The sequence below is a fragment of the Eschrichtius robustus genome, chromosome 14, assembly GCF_028021215.1.
Source record: "Eschrichtius robustus isolate mEscRob2 chromosome 14, mEscRob2.pri, whole genome shotgun sequence".
Taxonomy (NCBI): Eukaryota; Metazoa; Chordata; class Mammalia; order Artiodactyla; family Eschrichtiidae; genus Eschrichtius; species Eschrichtius robustus.
Genome location: NC_090837.1, coordinates 41,034,298 through 41,053,115, shown reverse-complemented (window position 1 = coordinate 41,053,115; position 18,818 = coordinate 41,034,298). Strand labels below are relative to the sequence as shown.

General features: G+C 41.1%; 1 protein-coding gene across 4 annotated transcripts in view; it reads right to left on the bottom strand.

Annotated features, from left to right (window-relative positions):
- The window catches only part of TTC39C (tetratricopeptide repeat domain 39C), a 104,345-nt gene that overhangs the window by 33,187 nt on the left and 52,340 nt on the right, over positions 1 to 18,818 (bottom strand). For 3 of the 4 annotated variants that reach the window (XM_068562867.1, XM_068562870.1, XM_068562868.1), the window contains exons 4-6: positions 18,540 to 18,654; positions 9,412 to 9,766; positions 7,386 to 7,554 (exon numbers count right to left, since the gene is read on the bottom strand). In XM_068562867.1, coding sequence (XP_068418968.1) covers positions 7,386 to 7,554; positions 9,412 to 9,766; positions 18,540 to 18,654 — 639 coding nt within the window. Of the gene's footprint in view, positions 1 to 7,385; positions 7,555 to 9,411; positions 9,767 to 18,539; positions 18,655 to 18,818 lie in introns of those variants that run through there. The other variant, XM_068562871.1, reaches the window with a different exon arrangement.

Below are 18,818 nucleotides of genomic sequence, written 5' to 3'. Positions count from 1 at the left end.
AAACCATTTGCTGAAAAGACTATTCTCTGCCCACTGATATGTCTTGGTGCCCTTGTCAAAAGTCAATTGATCTGTGGATGTAAAGGTTTATTTCTTGACTCTCATTGATCTTTATGTCTATTCTTATGCCAGTACCACACTGCCTTGATTACTTTGTAGTAAGTTTTGAGATTATGAAGTATACATCTTCCAACTTTGTTCCTCCTTTTCAAGATTGTTTCACCTATTCTGGGCTCCTTGAGTTTAGTATCAGTTTGTACATTTCTGCAAAAAGCAAGCTGTGATTCTGATAGGGATTGCACTGAATCTGTAACACTATCAAGGGAGTACTGCCATCTTAACAATATTGAGTGTTCTGATACATAAACACGAGAGGTCTTACTGGTAATGTCTAAGAACTATCTTTAAACTGCTTTAATTTGTATCATCATGGAAATAAAAAAATAAAACTACGCAGTGAGACACTGCTGCTAATACCATGTACAAAATAATGAATGATTATACTCTGGCTCACTATTTCTTGAGTATCATCTCTTATGATTTAGCAAAAGCTACAGAGCTGTTCACACTCTTTGATTCTAATAAGGACACCACTGGAGCTATAGCCAAAGGAAGTAATTCAAGAAAATAAAAGGGAAAAATATGCTAAGGTATTTATTGCAGTACTTTCTATCACAGGGAAATACTGGGAAATCATAGGGAAACAACAACTGTTAAATATCCCAATATCCCAACAATGGGAAATATCAAATTAGTAACACAATGGAAATCTAAATAGTTTCCATACCAGTTATTTACAAAAACTATGTTAAAACATGCAAACATTAGATTTGTAAGCAAAACTGCCTGAAGTCTCATATGTGTATATTAAAGATCACAAAACAACTTGAAACAAAACAGCTTAGAATTTAATTATTGCTGGGTTATTTTTATGAAGTTGCTTAACATCTTACAATAAAGTATTATGTATGTGTTTTAAAAAGAGAGGCCCCGCCTTGTCACCTGTAGCATGCAGAAGGACATGCTGTGACAACCCAGTTACTCACATGTGATTCAGCATTAATGTCACTGAGTAGCGGAATCGGTTTAGCAGTATTACTGTCAAGGACACCTAACAATAGATCATGCATTTAACCCCTACCCTTAGGACCAGGGTTAATGTAGGCAAGGGAAAACTCATCCTCTTATGCACATTTAGTGAGCTCAGGGATATAAATCAATGTTAACCTTCTACTTGCTTTTCAACCCAAAAACCTGTAAAGATAAGAGTTAAAAGAACAGCAAATGTATTTAACCTATATGGATTTATCACAATGGAAAGTGAAGACAAATATATCCTCCACCTCTCCTACACCATATTAAGCCAATCTCTTATTTTGTGTCCTTCTGAGAATAAATGGTAACCCTATTTCCTGGTGCCTGAAGTAATAAAGAGAACCACATAGGTCGGAAGAGAAGACTGCAATTAACAGAACTTCAGGGAATTATTTCTCTTCCTGCATTGCCTTTTCCTGATCCTATAAATAACAACATTACCTCATGCTGGCAAAGCATGCTGTTCAGATACAAGAGGCAGGCTTGCTCGTCAACAGATGCAGAGAAACGCTGCCACCCAACAGCTCTGATTAGTCAATATGCCCCTGAGATGGGTGCATGGGCACAGGTCTCCCTGGGTTTGGCATTTCTGTGCTGGCCCCTACTCTCCATGACCCCCCGCAGGCCTCCTGCCTCTTGTCTCTGTCTGATAAATTAATCACCAAGGGGATCAACCTTCACCTTTCTGTCCCTGCCACAATCATGAACTGAGGGGCTAAAAAGCAACACAGACCTCCTGCTTACTGTGGGGAACACCAATGAAAAATGTAATTTCATCAATAAAAGTCCAGAGAGAAAGGACTACAGCCTGAAATGATGAGTGGGAGGAAGATCCAGAGCCAGAACACACGCACACTGGGGTCAAAGCGTAAAGGCCTTTCACGCAGAACCGTGCAGGTAATAGGAAGTAAGGAGATGGCTGGGACTTCCCTGGTGGCACAGTGGTTAAGAATCCGCCGGCCAATGCAGGGGACACGGGTTCGAGCCCTGGTCCGGGAAGATCCCACATGCCGCAGAGCAACTAAGCCCATGTGCCACAACTACTGAGCCTGCGCCCTAGAGCCCGCGAGTCACAACTACTGAACGCCCGTGCGCCTAGAGCCCGTGCTCCACAAGAAAAGAAGTCACCGCAATGAGAAGCCCGCGCACCAAAACAAAGAGTAGCCCCCACTCTCCGCAACTAAAGCCCGTGCCCAGCAATGAAGACCCAACACAGCCAAAAATAAAAATAAATTTATTTTTAAAAAATCACCTCAAAAAAAAAAAAAAAAAAAAGCAAGGAGATGGAACACCAGGGTGACAAAGTAAAGGTCAACCATCAAAGCCATCCCTGCAGACATTATTCATGGGGAAGAGAAACCACATCCTATCACACACCCTGCTCAGAAGCAAGGACCGGGGGGAGAAGTACAAACCAGAGCAGACTGTGCAGTGAGAAGGTGGCATTTATCAGAGAGAACCAACAAGGCAGCTTTGAATACGAGAAAGATGGTATGAAAAGGCCACACACACACAGGGTAAAGTTCACTAGGACTCCCTCAGTGTGGCCTCAAGGCCTTGTGCGACTCCCACTTGGTCCTCGTGAAGTAGGGCTGTCTCCGCTGTAACTGTGAGGGGCTGTTATAGCACAGGGCCCACCAGGCTGAGCTCAGGGAGCACAGCGGCTCAGCCTTCTCACCTCGCCACTCCGGCAATGAGCACAGACCTCACCGATATCCAGTTCCTTTTTACTTCCTGTAAATTTATTTATTTCATTTCTTTAGAGTCACACTTCTTTAGCCAGCCCATCAGAATTTCAATATCTGATTCGGTACCCTCCTTAGGGGGCCATCCTCTTAACACCAGACGTCAAGACATTCTTGCACCATCTTCTTCTGCATCGGTAGCAGAAACAGGTTTAGGTGCCACCAAGAAAAGTAGACAGTCCTTGATAACCAGCTTCCTCTCTTAAAGAAACGCCGTCACTCACACTGATCAATGGACTTCCTGCCAACAGACACATCTGTTCATTTGACAAACACACACTGAGGGCCAGGTCTTGTGCTGGGCCCACTTCTGCTCCTGAGAAGCAAATGTGCGATTCTGTAATGCCAGCATGCAGGATATTCAGAAAGTATGGGTCCAAGCTAGGAAGACAGTTTCAAAATACGAGTTCCCAAAGTGCACGAAGCAACTTCATTAGAATATGTCCATCAACTGTCATTCATTCAAATATTTGAGCGTTTAGAGACAGATAAGTAGACTAATATTAAAAATTAGTTTTATAACTAGTCACACCATACAAAGTATGTATATGAAGCTATGTATACACACAAAACCAAGCATGTGTATCTGTATATTATATACTAAATAGACTGTTAAAATGGGAGGAGAGGGGAGTTGTGCAAATCTGTATTGTTTAGAGAAAAAAAGAGGACTAGAGAGAATTAAAAAGTTTATTAAAATGTAGACTTGTCCCTAATACTTTTAAATAATCAAGAAAAATACTCATTAATCACTTGTATGTTAATGGACTACCACTACCACCACTACTGTAGGTTTAATGGGATGAAAATATAAAATTCAAAATTATAATTATCAATTCATATTTTAAAATGGAGGTTACTATATAACCCTTGGGTCAACTTCCTAACATCTGTGTGCATGATGGAAATTCAGGGAAAAGTAAACATGGGTACCGTACAGTAGCTATAGCCCCTCCAGCTACACACACGCATCTTACCCATCACAAGCCTAGCTCTACTGACAGCTCTCAACACCAAAACAAGTGCTTTCTCCTAAAAAGAGAGCAAATTTGGTAACACCACTTCCCAGGCTTAAGCACTCAGTAAGAACAACAACAACCATCACACCACTATTTGGATAGCATTTATCACATGCTAAGTGCTGTGTGAACCCATTTATTCCTCACAGCAACATGCTAAGTCACATGGGAAAAGTCAACAGAGACAGGACAGGTAAGGAGGGTAAGACAAGAGGGTGGAGAGGGCCAGAGGTGGGGGTGCTTCAGACACGCAGTGGGGAGAAGCAAAGGTGGTAAAGAAAGAAAACTCTTCCTGCAGTCTGGCCGAGACTCCCAAAGAGCAGAGAAGCTTGGCGTCCTGAGACGCACAAGGACCCCGTGTACCACCGACGGCACAGAACTTCACTGCTATGTCAAGTCAGGCCACAACACCGGCGAATAATGAAGACACGGCCACAAGGGTTATGCAAGTGGCAGGATAGGGGTGGACGTGTTAAAGACCACCCTCCCCTACGGATTGCAAACTGTCCCAAACAATGAAGGGCAAAGCATGTAAAAAACTGTTCATGACACTAAAAGAGAAAGTGGGCACCTGCACATGATTGGAAAATAACAAAGAAAGTGAACACTAACTAGCCCGTGTTGAGCTAGTCACCCTGTATGAGGGCAAGCTTACATGAAAGCAGCTGTTCAAATAACTTTGCAGATCCTGAGTCACTGAAGAAGCTAAGTCCGTGTCATATGATGCACCTGCCAAAATTAGAGCCCCAGACCATGTTCCCTGGAGCCTGTTGATAAAAAGATCTCAAGGCGCCCTCTCTCTAACCTAAATGCTCACTGAAAAGAAAAAAAAGGTTTTCTGTAAACAAATTCGTCAACTAAGCCCTGTGTGTTTTCATAAACTGAGTTGGGAGCTTAGAGGCCTTACAAAAAGCCTTTGACAAGACCCATGTCACAGCCTCGCTGAGCAATTCTTCATCAGCAAACGAAGGATGCCACCATCTGATACCTTCCTACATGCTCACCTGGGAAGATTAATGAAATGCCAGTGTCCAGGCACCGTGAAGATAATACCAATAATATCTCAAGTTAGCCCTAAAATTCCGTTATCCTCTAAGACTTTGGGAAGAGCCAAACAGAAACAACTGTCACCTTTCACTTGACCCTCAGGCTACAGCTCACCAATCAAGAGCAGTAACAGGTCTTTCAGTCTTTTTTTCTTAAAACCAAGTATCAGTTGGGTAAACAAGCTGCTCCATGACAAAGGAGTTCTAACAACTACCACTGGCACTCAGATTCCAATGATCTACCATGAAAGAGACTGAACGTCTGCTGAGAGCTCTCATGGTGACTATGTACCTCCCCAAACCATGCTTATAAGAATCCTTTGATGGTGCTGTGGCTTCCTCGTTTCTAGAACCATCCCAACGACAATGAATGACCACTCACTGTTAGCATTCACTCCATCCCTAATAGGGATGACTTGTGGACAAACTAAAATCATGCCAAATTGAGTTTTGGGAGAACAAATAAGTTATTAATTTTGCTAAAAGTTAAGCATTTTTTAAAAATATTTGTCTATTTATTTGGCTGCACCGGGTCTTAGTTGTGGCATGCAGGATCTTTAGTTGTAGCATGCGGACTTCTTAGTTGTGGCACGCATGCAAGATCTAGTTCCTAGACCAGGGATCGAATCTGGGCCCCCTGCATTGGGAGCGTGGAGTCTTAGCCACTGTACCACCAGGGAAGTCCCAGCATTTTTGTTTTAAAATAAAAAATTAATGAAAATGGAAAGCATAATGAAATATAAATCCTGACTTTTACACTTCTATTTAACAGTTTCAAAACCCAATTGAGAGCATTCATTGATCAAGGGAGTGAGGGGAGAGACGTCTAGTACATGCCTGACGCTCTGGCCTCATTGCCGTGTTGTACACAACTGTAAACGTCAGGCTCTCACCCCCACTAGGCAAACCTCCTTTGAACACTAAACCTAGTATCGTCGAGTTCAGAGTTATTCAGAATGTCAATTTCTTAAAGGAAAGGCATTACACATCTAAGAAAGCACTTACCCTGCACCCAACTTTCATTTCAGAAAAGGTCACTGAAGTGAGACGGCTGAGCCAATTAAAATTTTCCTTTTACAGGGTTATTTCCTCCTGCACAAGCCCACGGGAGTAGAGAAACCTGAATAGCTTGAACATGCTTCCCTACATGTAGGACCGTAACGCTGAGCTTGAAAGAAAAACACACTAACAGCAGACTGGATTGCACAGGAGATTGATCTATGTTTTTAAGAGAGCAAGAGAAAAAAAGAGCCATGTCACTGAAGGTACGTGAGCCTGAATGCAAAGAAAAACAGTCTCAAAGTAATGAGAAGAAAAATGACTTGGACATGGGTTTAAATAAGTCAGATCCTGGGGAGCTTTCTGTGTTGTGTTTCAGTTGTAAATTATTAGTATAATCTTTAAAATACAATTTCCATAAATAAAGGTAAGGAGTCCTCGGATTTAAGAAGGCACTTCATGAAGGAAAGAAATTATTGGGGAAGTAATATACACTCCACTGCCAACAAAAAATTAGTGAAAGCATCACCTCCTGTGCTCATGAAAGCATTCCTAGGCAAAACTCTTCCAAAGCACTTGTGGGTTTTTTTGGTGGGTGTGCTGAGAATGCCCGGTTAACTGAGGGCAGAGGTTATTAAACCTCACGTTGCTGCACTACTAGCTACTGGTGAGCCTGTGGGTGGTAGACCTCCTAACAGTCACCTTCTTTCATATGCATGATTAATTTCTTACAAAATTTTCGTTTTTCTTCAGATTCTCATGCCCTCGAGCAAGCAGACAAAAAAAAGAAGTGCAAAGAGAAGCAGAACCCCCTCAAAGGCCAGGGCGTATTGTGTTTCTGGAATGAGACAGCCTGGCCTCACTTGCTGGGTGACCTCGGAGATCACGTGAAGCCCGCTAAGATCCCTGTTTATCTTTCCTGTAAGATGCAGGGGATGATTTTCTATCTCTGTCGCAGGCTTGTTCTGAGGATCAAATGGGATGGTGTGTGTGAAACCTCTGGCACAGGACCTAGCCACGTGCATGAAAAAGTAATACCAGCTACTACTATTTCAAAGGCTTTGCTGTCCTTGACATTTCGGGCAATAACTTGTGTAAAAATCAACTGTCAGCCAGGATGAACATTCGGAAACAGATTATTAGTAATTCCAGAGAAGGAAAAACAACGTATCTTGTGTTAACTAAGACGCTCCCAAGGGCTCCTGTGCCTTCAGCTCAGGGTGCAGCATCTCGTCTCCTCAGCGCCAAGGGACCCCAGCCCTGCTCCGCCCACAGCTGCACAACAGAAGGTAACTGACTAACACCCCGGGTTCCTGGAAGAGGCTCCCACAGCAATGATGCAACGCAAGGCACAAAAACAAGATGTTACTCGGCCCTATGACATTCGGGCTCCTTGTGATACTACCCCCTCCACCAAGTGAGAATTATAGATTCGATCAACAGAAGGCTTTATTTTTTAAAAGATGGGGAAGGCACAGTACCTCTAATCGTTGTATGCGTCCCTTGAAAAACATAAAGAGGGAAGAATTTGGATAAGCAGCTTCTTTTTTGAGAAGAATTTCCTTCGCTTCATCCAGGCCTGCTTTGTTATCACTGCCGTCCAGGGCAAAAAACGGGCGGACTACAGTATGATACCAGAGCAGCGCTAATCTGAAGGAAGAGGGAGAGAAACCGTGAGTGACGATGACTTTTCTTACAGTGTTTCCACTCTTTAAAAAAAAGTCAGTGTGTGCTCTTCCAATACATACTCCTTCCAAAAAGCTCACTAGGCAGTCTCTGAAGAAGTAAAATCAGTATCGCTCCCCATCTTAGTTTTATCAGTATTTGGAAAGCCACAACTTCAGAGCACAACATATAAATCAGCATACTCCCATCGGATAAGAGAATAAAGTGACAGAAGCAAGTAGCTCTTCGGAGGCTTCTAGACGGATTGCTGACGGTATCATTTATGTAAATCTCTGAATTCTACACCTTACTCATCAACGTGTGAATTAGAAACAGTAATTGGTTACCATGAATTTACTGTCCCTTATAATTACTCTTTGCATTAACTTTTTACAAAGGGAAAATGTTTTCGCCAGTGTTCACAAAAGTTAGAGTGTAAGCCTCAGACTGAATTTAACTATAGGAACCACAGGCAAAATTGTACAAAATTGGGTTAAAATAAGTGAAAGGACCGGATGAAGGGCCCTTTCTCTAGCCACTGAGGCTGTTCAATTTGAAAACCAAACAAGTAAGTTACTTAAAATTCTCCCACTTCAAACGTGTCCCTTTCAAAAAAAAAAAAAAAAAAAGCCACGTTAAACTAAGTAAACAAAATAGATTCACTGGGATGGCTTTAACAAACAGACAAAAATGTTTAACCAACACAACAAATATTTTTATGTAAATGTATCCTTCCAGCATGTGCATAAATTTGGTCCTCTTCTGGAGATCAGACTAATTTACATTATTATTAATTGAATTCATCCCTTTCTCAGAAAATATTATTAGAAAAGACAAATTATCACAAGTTACAAATCTGTTAAGTCAAATTAATAAAGGACCATTGTGTAATATAATGAGTTTGTGGAGGCATGAATATTTTTGCAATAAAAAATTAATGACCTTTTGAATAGCTACCAGCTGATTAAGAGTTATAACATCCAAATTCCTCAATACTGACATAAGCAGAAATACAGCACACTAAGGTTCTCTGTGATACCAAAATCTTTGGAAAAATTCTGATAAGTGGTGTAATGTCAAAGGACATCCAGTATTTGATAAAATTATTCTAACTGCAAATGGTGATAGATATTTACCAGATTGAAAAAGAATCACATCATTTTTAACTGATGAAGAAATGGGTGAATCCTTGCTCTGGATGGTTATAATGGGTTCTTCACACATTTTGGTTTAAATAATTATCATTTAAAGTTTAGTCTGAACAACAATAACTCAATTTAGTTGAACACCACAAACTATCCAAGCCACATATAAGAGACCAATGGACCAACCAGAATCATCAAGGAAAATTACCCAACATGAGGATATAAGAATAGAAATTTCAGAATCATAGAAGTCTTATGAAATATATATCCCCTTAAGTCCAAAAAATCAGGATTATCAATCTCAGTGACTGGTCAGGGTCACAAAAACTGTTTATAAATCATGATCATTTTGCATGTTTAAAATACAGGACTCAACAAAAAAATAAATTTAAAAATTTAAAAAGAAAAGAAGAAAATGGTCAAGAGGGACTTTCCACAAAAATAAATAAGTGAATAAATAAAAATAAAATAAAATACAGGACTCATGAGACTTAAGAACAGTGCTCTGGTCTCTAAAGTCAACTTATAAACACCACCAAAAGCATGGTCCTTGGCATTGCACTAAAAGACAGAAAGGCATGGCAGCATGTCAACCAACCAAGCATTTTACCTGAAGTTTCCTATAAAGGTTTTGATTGTCGTTCACTTACTTTCAACACTATATTATCTACCAAAGCATTGCAATATAGCTACTCACGTAGCTAAAGGGGCCTTCATGTCCTTACTTTCGCTTGCATACATCAGTGAAGAAAGCCCCTGTAGGCGGTCTCCAGGAAAACCCAGCAGGTTGATGATTTTGAGCAGGTTTGGGGGCACCATGGATATGCAAAGGTGAAAAAGGCCATATCCAAAGCTCACAGCACCTTTCAGTCTGTTTAGAGACTCCTCAGACACCCCTTCAGCCACAATGTGATTATCATTTGCAGCGTCAGAAGTCAAGGGCTCTTCCGTTAGCTTCTTCTGATACAGCTCCTGGAGGGCATTGATGTCCAAATAGCATTTATTGTAAATCTTCCAGGCTTTCCTAAGGATCCACCCACCTTTTATATATGCTATAAAGAGAAGGGGAGAAAAGCATGAAAAAATAAGTATTCAAAATAATTTTCCTACATTAATAATAAAGATATTGAAGAATGACCTGAAAAAACAAAATTTTAAAAAACAATAAAAATTATTATCCATCATGAAACCTTCTGTTCTTCATATGGCTTAAATTCCTTATTTGTTGTCTGTTTCCCTTTACTAGTCTGGATGACCACTTGGCAAGAACCATGTATTATTTTGTTCATTGTATCGAGCCCCTCACGCTGAGGTGAGGGCATAGCATCTAATATCTGCTGAATGAATGAATGAATGAATGCAAGCCTCATTAGAATCTGACTTTTTTCCCACATATTCTGTGAAACCCTCTACCACATCCCTGAACTACCTGAACTATGGAGCTTTCCGGATAAAACTCTTAAATTTGCGTACCTTGTGTTTCATCCCTCCTCAAGAGCAACTTCTAAATCTAAATTTGCTGCTAAATTTATACCCAAGCACCAAGAATGGCGACTTGCCAAAAAATAAAACAAGCAAAACAAAACGGATTAATTAATATTTATTGGGTGAACAAATGGCCAGTTTATTAACAAAAAAGTCATTAGCGTTAAATGCAAAAATGCAAAGAATCCCCAGTGCATCTCTATTCAATGCCTATTAGTGGCTTAACCGCACCTAGCTAGGCTGGGCTTTATCTGGTGTATGACAATGGAGCTCCCCCACTGCCCAGCCTGGAGAGCTCCAGTGAAGGAGGGTGGCAAAGCTGAAGCTATTCACACCACAGGGTGAAAATCTGTTGTTTTTAAAGCCACTTCCTTTATTTCCCGTTAGGCCAATTTTCTTAACACAGCCACCTTGAAAATGTGTGCCACAAAGGCAAAGGTAGAGATAAATCTGGGATTTACCCTGCTCCACGCCCCACTGGCCCCTCTCAGTCTGAGTCCTGCCTCACCCTCTCCTGCGAACATCTTTCCCTTCTGATGAGGGTCGATAGATCTGTGCTTGTCTGAGTGCATCACCACCACATATCTGGGGAAAAGGTCCTCCACAGGGAGTTTTCTGTAAAATAGTTCTCTAGTAACTATAGAGGAGAGCTTGTCCACTTGGCACCGTTACCAATATGGTACCGACACTCTGACCTCAAAGCACAACAGAAGACAACATGAACTGTGTACCAGGCTTCCAGGCCCTTTAGAACAGCAGGGAAAGACGTTTTTTAAGTTATTTTTGAATGACATAAAATATATAACATAAAATCTGATTTATAAAAGTCCAATCCCTGAATTGAAAGTGATCTAAGATTATATGGCATGTGCAGAAAAGAATTAACATAGCAGGCCTGTTGCTCTCCTTTGAAAGGCCTGTTTACAAGGTTGGCCCTTGGCTGGTATCTGGGAACTTGGATTTGGGAGGGGTCCCATCATTCCCAGAACTGGTAAGAGGGGCTCACTGTGCCTACAGTTTGCATGAACAATGTTTTATGTGGACACCTGCTTTCCTTCTGGAAGTTTGGGTATGCACCAGGCAGGGGGGTGCCTACATGGTCAGTCCCCAGTAAAAACTACGGATGCTGAGTCACTAACCAGCTTCCCCAGTTGGTTACATTTCACAGGTGTCGTTATAATTCACTGCCAGGAGAATCATGCGCATCCTATGTGGCTCTTCTGGGAGAGGACCCTGGGAAGCTTGGGCCTGACTTTTTCTGGTCTTCATCCCTGTGCCTTTTCCCTTTTCTAATTTTGCTTTGTATCCTTTCACTGCAACAAATCATAGCCATGAGTATGACTATCTTCTGAGTCCTCCTAATCACTGGTCTTGGGGACCCCTGATCCATTAACTCAAGCTACTATCTTAATTAAAGTATCAATTTTCTGGCAAACGATGACCATATCTCCTATGGGATCACAATTGAAAACACAACCATCCCACAAGTTCTGGGTGATGAATGTCCTGTAGTCTAAGTGCACTGAAAAGATTGCTATATGACAGGATGAAGAAGTAAAATAAACCAGTCTACAAAAGCTTTGCTGTGGTGGGGGGGGGGGGGGCGGTACTATTTTGTATAATTTATTGTTATAAAAGTAATACATATCTGAAACAATTTATTTTTATTCAGTTCAATTTAACAAAAATATTTACTGTGCTAATATTACTTTTAGGCATTGTTCTAGGAGAATCAAAGAGAAATAAGACATGATCCTGCCTTTAAGAGGCACAGTGACTTTTTCCCTCCTAAATGGAAGTATTGTCGGAAAAAGAGAGGTTTGAAAACACCTTGACACTTCTTTGTATGCTAGCAAAGTGTTTAGGTTAACCCAATATGCCCACAGACAAGAAAGGTGACTCTCACTTATGATCCAAAAAGCCAAAGATTGAATAGAAAAACAGAAAAAGATCAAGAAACTAAATATATAGTCCTGAGAACACAAAAGCAATTGAATCTAATTGAAAAGAAATAATAATTGGCTACAGATAAAAAATGAAATTAAAAGAGGAAAAGTAAAATTGCAAAACCCTAAAAATGTCAATGAGCTACTAAGTTCCTATCACGTGCCTAGGACTGTGCTTGGCACCTGAGGGACACAAATGAACTATAAGACATAAATCTCAGCCCTCCAAATGCCCAATAAAATTAGAAAATAAAAGTGAAAAAAAAAAATGTGTGTAACATAAGACTATATATGCATATGTTTATTTATATGGTCCACTGGGTCATACATAGAAAAATGAAAACAATGTTGAGATTATGAGTGAATTGCCCTTTATTTCCTTTTTGACAGTCAATTGTTTTCTACGTAGTAAGCACATACATAAATTTAAAAGTGCAAAAGAAGTATTGCAGGATTTCAGTAGAAAACTTTACTCCCTCCTGTCCCCAAGCCTAACTGGAAATTTAGAGGGAAAAAATTAACTCCATTTTATCCTGTATTTTCCAGGCTACTATCACTTTATTGAGGAAGCACTTAGGGAAACGCAGCATTCCAGGAGAGAGCAACAGGAGTGTAAGTATGAAGGGACAGATGGAAAGCTGTTCAGAGGCAGAGTGAATCAGGGGACAGCTGGGCCAAGGATGGGTGCAGGAATGATGCACCCAGTGGTATCCAGCTAAGGGAAGGACGCCTGCTCGGGAGAAGCAGGGGCTCCCTAAGATTGGGGTTAAAGGGACTAGTGTTAGGGAAACAAGCTGCAGTAATCCAGATCTCAGGTGAAGAGTTACAGAAAAGAATGGCAGCAATGGAAGCAAACATAAAAATCCATTCATGCCGACTGTTTCGAACTCAATTAACAAAAGGAAAAGAAAACCAACATGGTAAAAACCCATTTTTACAGAACAAAAATGAAATTAATTCAACATCCTTAATTTCTTGCCTAAGATAAGAGCTTAGACGTTAACATTTATTTTAAAAGCACATGTTCAAGTGTACAGTAACAAGCTTTAAGGCCCTGAACTTGAGCCGGGTAAATAGAACTCAAAGTTTTGACTAATCGAAGATTAGAAACTGAGATGTGTGCAAAGTAAGGACCTAGAGGGAAACAGATTTTGTTTTTACCACTTTTTAAGTCCAACTCTGCACTGAAACAGGTCCCAGGACTCGCCCTACTCCAGGTTCTCAGTGCGGTGACCGAAACATCTGAGCACGGCCAGACTCCGACGGGAGGAGCCGAGGCTGCGTGAGGACCGGGTGGAGAAGCTGCGCTCCGGGCCCACAGCACCGCGGCCCCAGTGGGAGGGACTCTTAGTCAGCTGATGCCCAGCAAGGCGGCCAGGAGCAGCCTCTGCCCAACAAGCAGAGAGAACAGGTGAACACAGGGCCCCTCAATCTGCACAGGCTTTCATAGGCTCCTCTGAAACGTCAGACATTAAAACATTCAACCACTGTGACTGCGTCCCTGGAGGACTGCACAGAGAGCAGAAAACCACAGACCGTCCGCCCTCCCCTGTCAGGGGCAGCCTCAACCAGCCAGAGATGCAGGAGAGCTGGGAAATCCTGTCCCCATAACGTGGGTGGGGGTCCTCCCCTAGAAAGGGCAAGAGTTGTCTGCAAAATGAAAATACCAAGTTACACTAAATGGATCCTGGAATAAATTTTGTAAATTTTTTTTTTTTTTTTTTTTTTTTTTTTTGTGTGTGTGTCTGGTGAGAGGCCCTACCATAGCATTCTGTCTGTTTGCTTGTCCTGGATGAGGCTGGTTAGTCCTATAATGGAAGGGAAGTTCAGCCTTGCCTTCCTTGTGACCCACATAACAGACTTCGGAAGAAAAAAAAAAAAGATGATTTAGTTTTCACTAGTCAGCCCACCTCCTCATTATTACCTTTACGCCCAGTCAACAGACTTCTGATAGACTCACTTCTCCAATCCCAACTATTCTTGGGGCTTCCTAGGGCTCAGTATCATGCATCTCATTCCTGAATGACATCACCCTTCCTCCATCCCTCTCTTTAATTCACATTTATATACCCACCATGTGTTAGGAAAAGGCAGCATATCGGGTGCCAGGGACACAGAGAAGACAACGGACTTCCATTCTCTATAACCCTGCTCAGGTTCAGGATCAGGGATCCTTGACCTTCCCAGCAGAGTTTAGGAATTGCTCATTCCTTGTGCAACCTCTCCGACTAACTTATATGTCTAATGTCCAGTGGTGAAAGTATCACCCTGAATGAGAATTTATTTAGTCCTCTTTCTCCCCCACTAAACTGTCAGTACCCTCAGGGCAAGAGCTACATCTCATTCATCTCTAGACCATTAGCATCTACCACCTTCCAGAATCTGACACACAGTAAGTGCTCAATAAATGTGGAGGAAAAAAAAGATAGATAGCAGGTAGACACAGTCCCTGCCCTCAAGAAGTTTCCCATCTGTTAACTGTGGGCAGACATGTAAATACAGATGTGTACAGTTGTGTGACGACTGCTCTGTCTATGGACAGGGTCCAAGCAGAGTAACAGAAGCCGTATGATGAAGTCAGTGAGGAAGGAGAACATGAAGGGAGTAGACCCAGGCTGCACCTGGGGAGGCACAAGAGAAAGACAAAAGGGGTTCCAAACTGAGAGGACAGCGCACACCAAGGCCCGAGGCGGCAGGGCCTCAGAGACCTGCAATCAGCCCTGCCGAGCCAGAGGCAGTGGCGGTGAGGTAGGGGGCAGGTTCTTCCATGCCACCCGAGGGAGGAATCTGAACTATTCCTTGTAGGCGATGCTGCAGAACAGCTAAGTGTCTCAAGCACAGGTGTAACAAGGTTTAGAAAGAGCGCTCTGGGGGCATCGTAGAGAATGTGGCCTGGAGAAGCATCCGGGCCAAAAGCAGGCTGTTCTACTCTCCGGGGGGCTCATTCCATAGGACGGAAGGCGCACGTGCGCACGGGGGCTGAGGGACAAGGCCCTGAGAACCTCAGGTTTCTGAGCCATTGGGAGGCTGGTGGTTCATGTGACCAAATGAAGGTGAAGGGAAAACTGTGAATGCTAGAAATTCAGATATGAAATAAGAAGCCCACAGCTCAGGTCCTGGTTCTGTCATCACTGTGTAAACTGTTCAACCTCAAACAAATCATCCAGCCTCAACGGCCTCACCTGTGAAACAAGGAAAACAATCTCATTTGAGGAAAATTTACTGTGCGTATGTTATGCCAAGAATAGTAAGACATGGGGCCGATCTTCAAGCCCAAAGGAAATACAGGAAACACAAACAAGGTGGCAAAAGCCATCAAGTCGGTTTAAAAATAAATACTTTTTGTTACGAAAGTAATTCACGTGCTCACTGCAAAAAACAACAACAACAACAACAACAAAGTCCTTTGGATAACAGAGTAAATTAAAAAAGTAGTATAGAAGGGACTTCCCTGGTGGTCCAGTGGTAAAGAACCCGCCTTCCAATGCAGGGGACACAGGTTCGATCCCTGGTCCGGGAACTAAGATCTCACATGCCGCGGGGCAACTAAGCCCTCATGCCCCAACTACTGAGCTCGCGCACCTCAACGAGAGCCCGCGCACCACATCTACTGAGCCCACCCACCCTGGAGCCTGTGCACCACAACTAGAGAAGAGAAGAGGAACAAAAAACCCGCATGCCGCAACTAGAGAGAAGCCCACGCATCGCAACAAAGAGCCCAAGCGCCACAGTGAAAGATCCCGCATGCCTCAACCAAAAAGATCCCGTGTGCCGCAACTAAGACCCAACGCAGCCAAAAATAAATAAATAAAATAAATAATAAATAAATCTTTAAAAAAATAGTATAGGAAAATAGAGAGAGAGGATGGGGTAATTCACTATAAGGAAATTCAAATGAGACAAAGTACAGGAGCTCTTTCGAAAGTCAGAAGCACTAACAAATTCACACAGACTCACTCCTACCTGGAGCTCAGGTGAGTGTGTACCCACACCCACTTCTGGGCCACCTGATCAAGGGGTGGGGGAGGACCACCTACAACAAACATCTCCAAGGAGGGGTTGTTCCAAAACAATTATCCATCAACAAAGTTTAAGAAACGGATCCCAACAAAGAGTAAATTTTTCATAGTTTTATAACCTAGAGGGTTTCTGAAAGGCAAATGAAGCACATTTTTAGTTATTTCTGTTTGTTTGAGACAAATACTGAGCTATTCATAAAGCAAATGACCACTACATGTGTTTATTAGAACCTGAGGTTCTCATGTCTGTCAATTTCCTTTCACTATCCATATTACATTCAATAAATTATACGGCATCAGGAAGAACCAAGAGTGCTGTTAAAAATCTATGATATGTAAAGCAACTATACTCCAATAAAAATTAATAAAGAAAACAAAACACAAAAAAATCCATGATAAACAGGATTAAATAGCTGATTAATATCAACTTTTTAGGAGAATTGGAAAAGGTCACGAAGGTAATTTGTGAAGGAAACACAGTTTATGGGTAAAATATAAAATTAAGTTCAGCTTCACTACAACAACAACAAACAAAGCAAAGAACACGGGAATGTCCAAGAGAAACTGGTTAAATAAATTATGGCACCTTCACATGATAAACTAATGCTTTTAAAATTATATTTTGAAACTCTGAGCTATAGGAAAAATATGTGAATTATAATCTAAAAGGGAAAAGTAGGATACAAAACACCACAGATTCAATTTTTTTAAAGAAAGATAAAGATAAAAACAGAACATTTGCAATAAAGAGTGATTTTCTCCAAGTAGTGAGATTAGAAATGACTTGCTTTTTCACTATTTTATATTTTCCAAATTTTCTAAAGCAATTATTTAGTAATTTTACAATCAGAGTAATTTTAAAAATAAATAGTACTAACTGATGATTCTGAATTTCATGAGGGCAGGGACCATGGCCTGGGTTTGCTCATGGAACACAGTGCTTAGCATTGTATGTGCTCTATCATTATTTGTTGAATGGACCCATGAATGAACATGTGAAGGACAGATTAATATAAAGTTTCCCCGACATCCTTTACCCTGATTCCCCAAACATTTTACTGCATTTGATTTATCCTTTTCTCTCAACAGATATTTTCTTAATGGCTAAAATGAGGTCCTTAGAAAAGTCCTTGAGCCTCAGGAGAAAGTAGTCCAAGATCACAGAAAACACCAGAGCTCCCGTCTTGACCAAAGAGGTCCAGCTCCTCCCGTTGCTCTTTTACATATACGTGAGCGTGCCACTCCAAATGGGGGATTTTACATCACTGTGTTATAGAAAATTCACATGAGCTTTGAGCCCTCAACCATATAAGTAAGATAGTTATTGGGAGAGTCCTGAGATGAGACTTAAAGAGAAAAAAAAAATTGGATCAAAAGGAAAAGGCCATAGTACAACCATAAAACACATTTTAAAAGAAGATAATTACTAGGAAGCCCACATTTTGGAGGTCACAATAAAAGTTAATTCTACTTCTGACTTGAGCCAAAGAGAAGAAACAAAGCAGCCTCAAGTATGAGATGGAGACAGAGAGAGACAAGAAAGAAAGAAAAGGGACAGGAAAATTGGCTGCCGGTAATCCAGAAAGAAGAGTGTATGTTATCACTTAGCGGCAACATACCCTTTTTCATCTCAGGTTTGGATGAAAATGCTTTTCTCATTGTGAATTTTAGTCAATTTCTTTTTTGAATTTTCACTCTTTCAAGTAAATCCTATCTACCAAAGAGGCAGGTTTCTGCCATCAGCATCAGAGACATAAAACCACATTAAAGGAAGAATTAGTGTCAAAGTTAATCTTACAGCAAGCTCTGAGAACCTCAATTCCAGTCTATGCCACTCAAGATATTAAAGCTACAAAATCCTGGAAAACATTTGTCTTGGGCAAACTAAGTAAGAAATCAGTTTATATTCCTCATTAAGGGTTGTTAAAATGTAGGTCATTCAAGTATGTTAGGAAGTCTTTAGTACGCACTCAGGCCTTCAATAACAATTTTCTGAGTAACTTAAACTGGTTATATTTCACTTTAAAGGGTTATTATCACAACTTGATTCCCACAAAGAAGAAAAAAAAAACCCATCAATCTATCAATCTGTCTAAGGCACTGGTAATATCTCTAAGTATGACAGACTATCTGGATACAAGAGGACGAAACAGATTTTGGAATTAAAACGTCTCTACTAAACCCACATTAAGCACATGCGGTTTCAATTTCTCAAGTAATAAATCAGGATCATGCCCCAAAGAGATGCCACATGTTTTCAAAGACTGAAATACGAGGCGTTCTTAATAAATAAATAAATTAATTAATTAATAAAAGGTATTACCAATTGTGCCCACTGAATAGCAAAAGCCATTAAAAACAATGCTTCAGCATACCTGACAATTCTTGCTTTACAAATGAGAGCACAGCCAAGTAAACTTGACAGTCAGCTATGATTATCTGCCTCTGAAGCCGATCAACCATAGAAGGGGTGGATTTTCGGACATCAACCTGTTTGGTGGGAAGAAAGTACACACCGATAAATCACACCCAAGAACAATATTCCTTCCAAACAACTATTACTTTATTGTGCAAAATAATTTCATGCAGGGAGTGTGAAACAGCAGTTGCTGAAATCCAAGACCAAATTTACACTCTGAGCCTGGTAGTTCTAT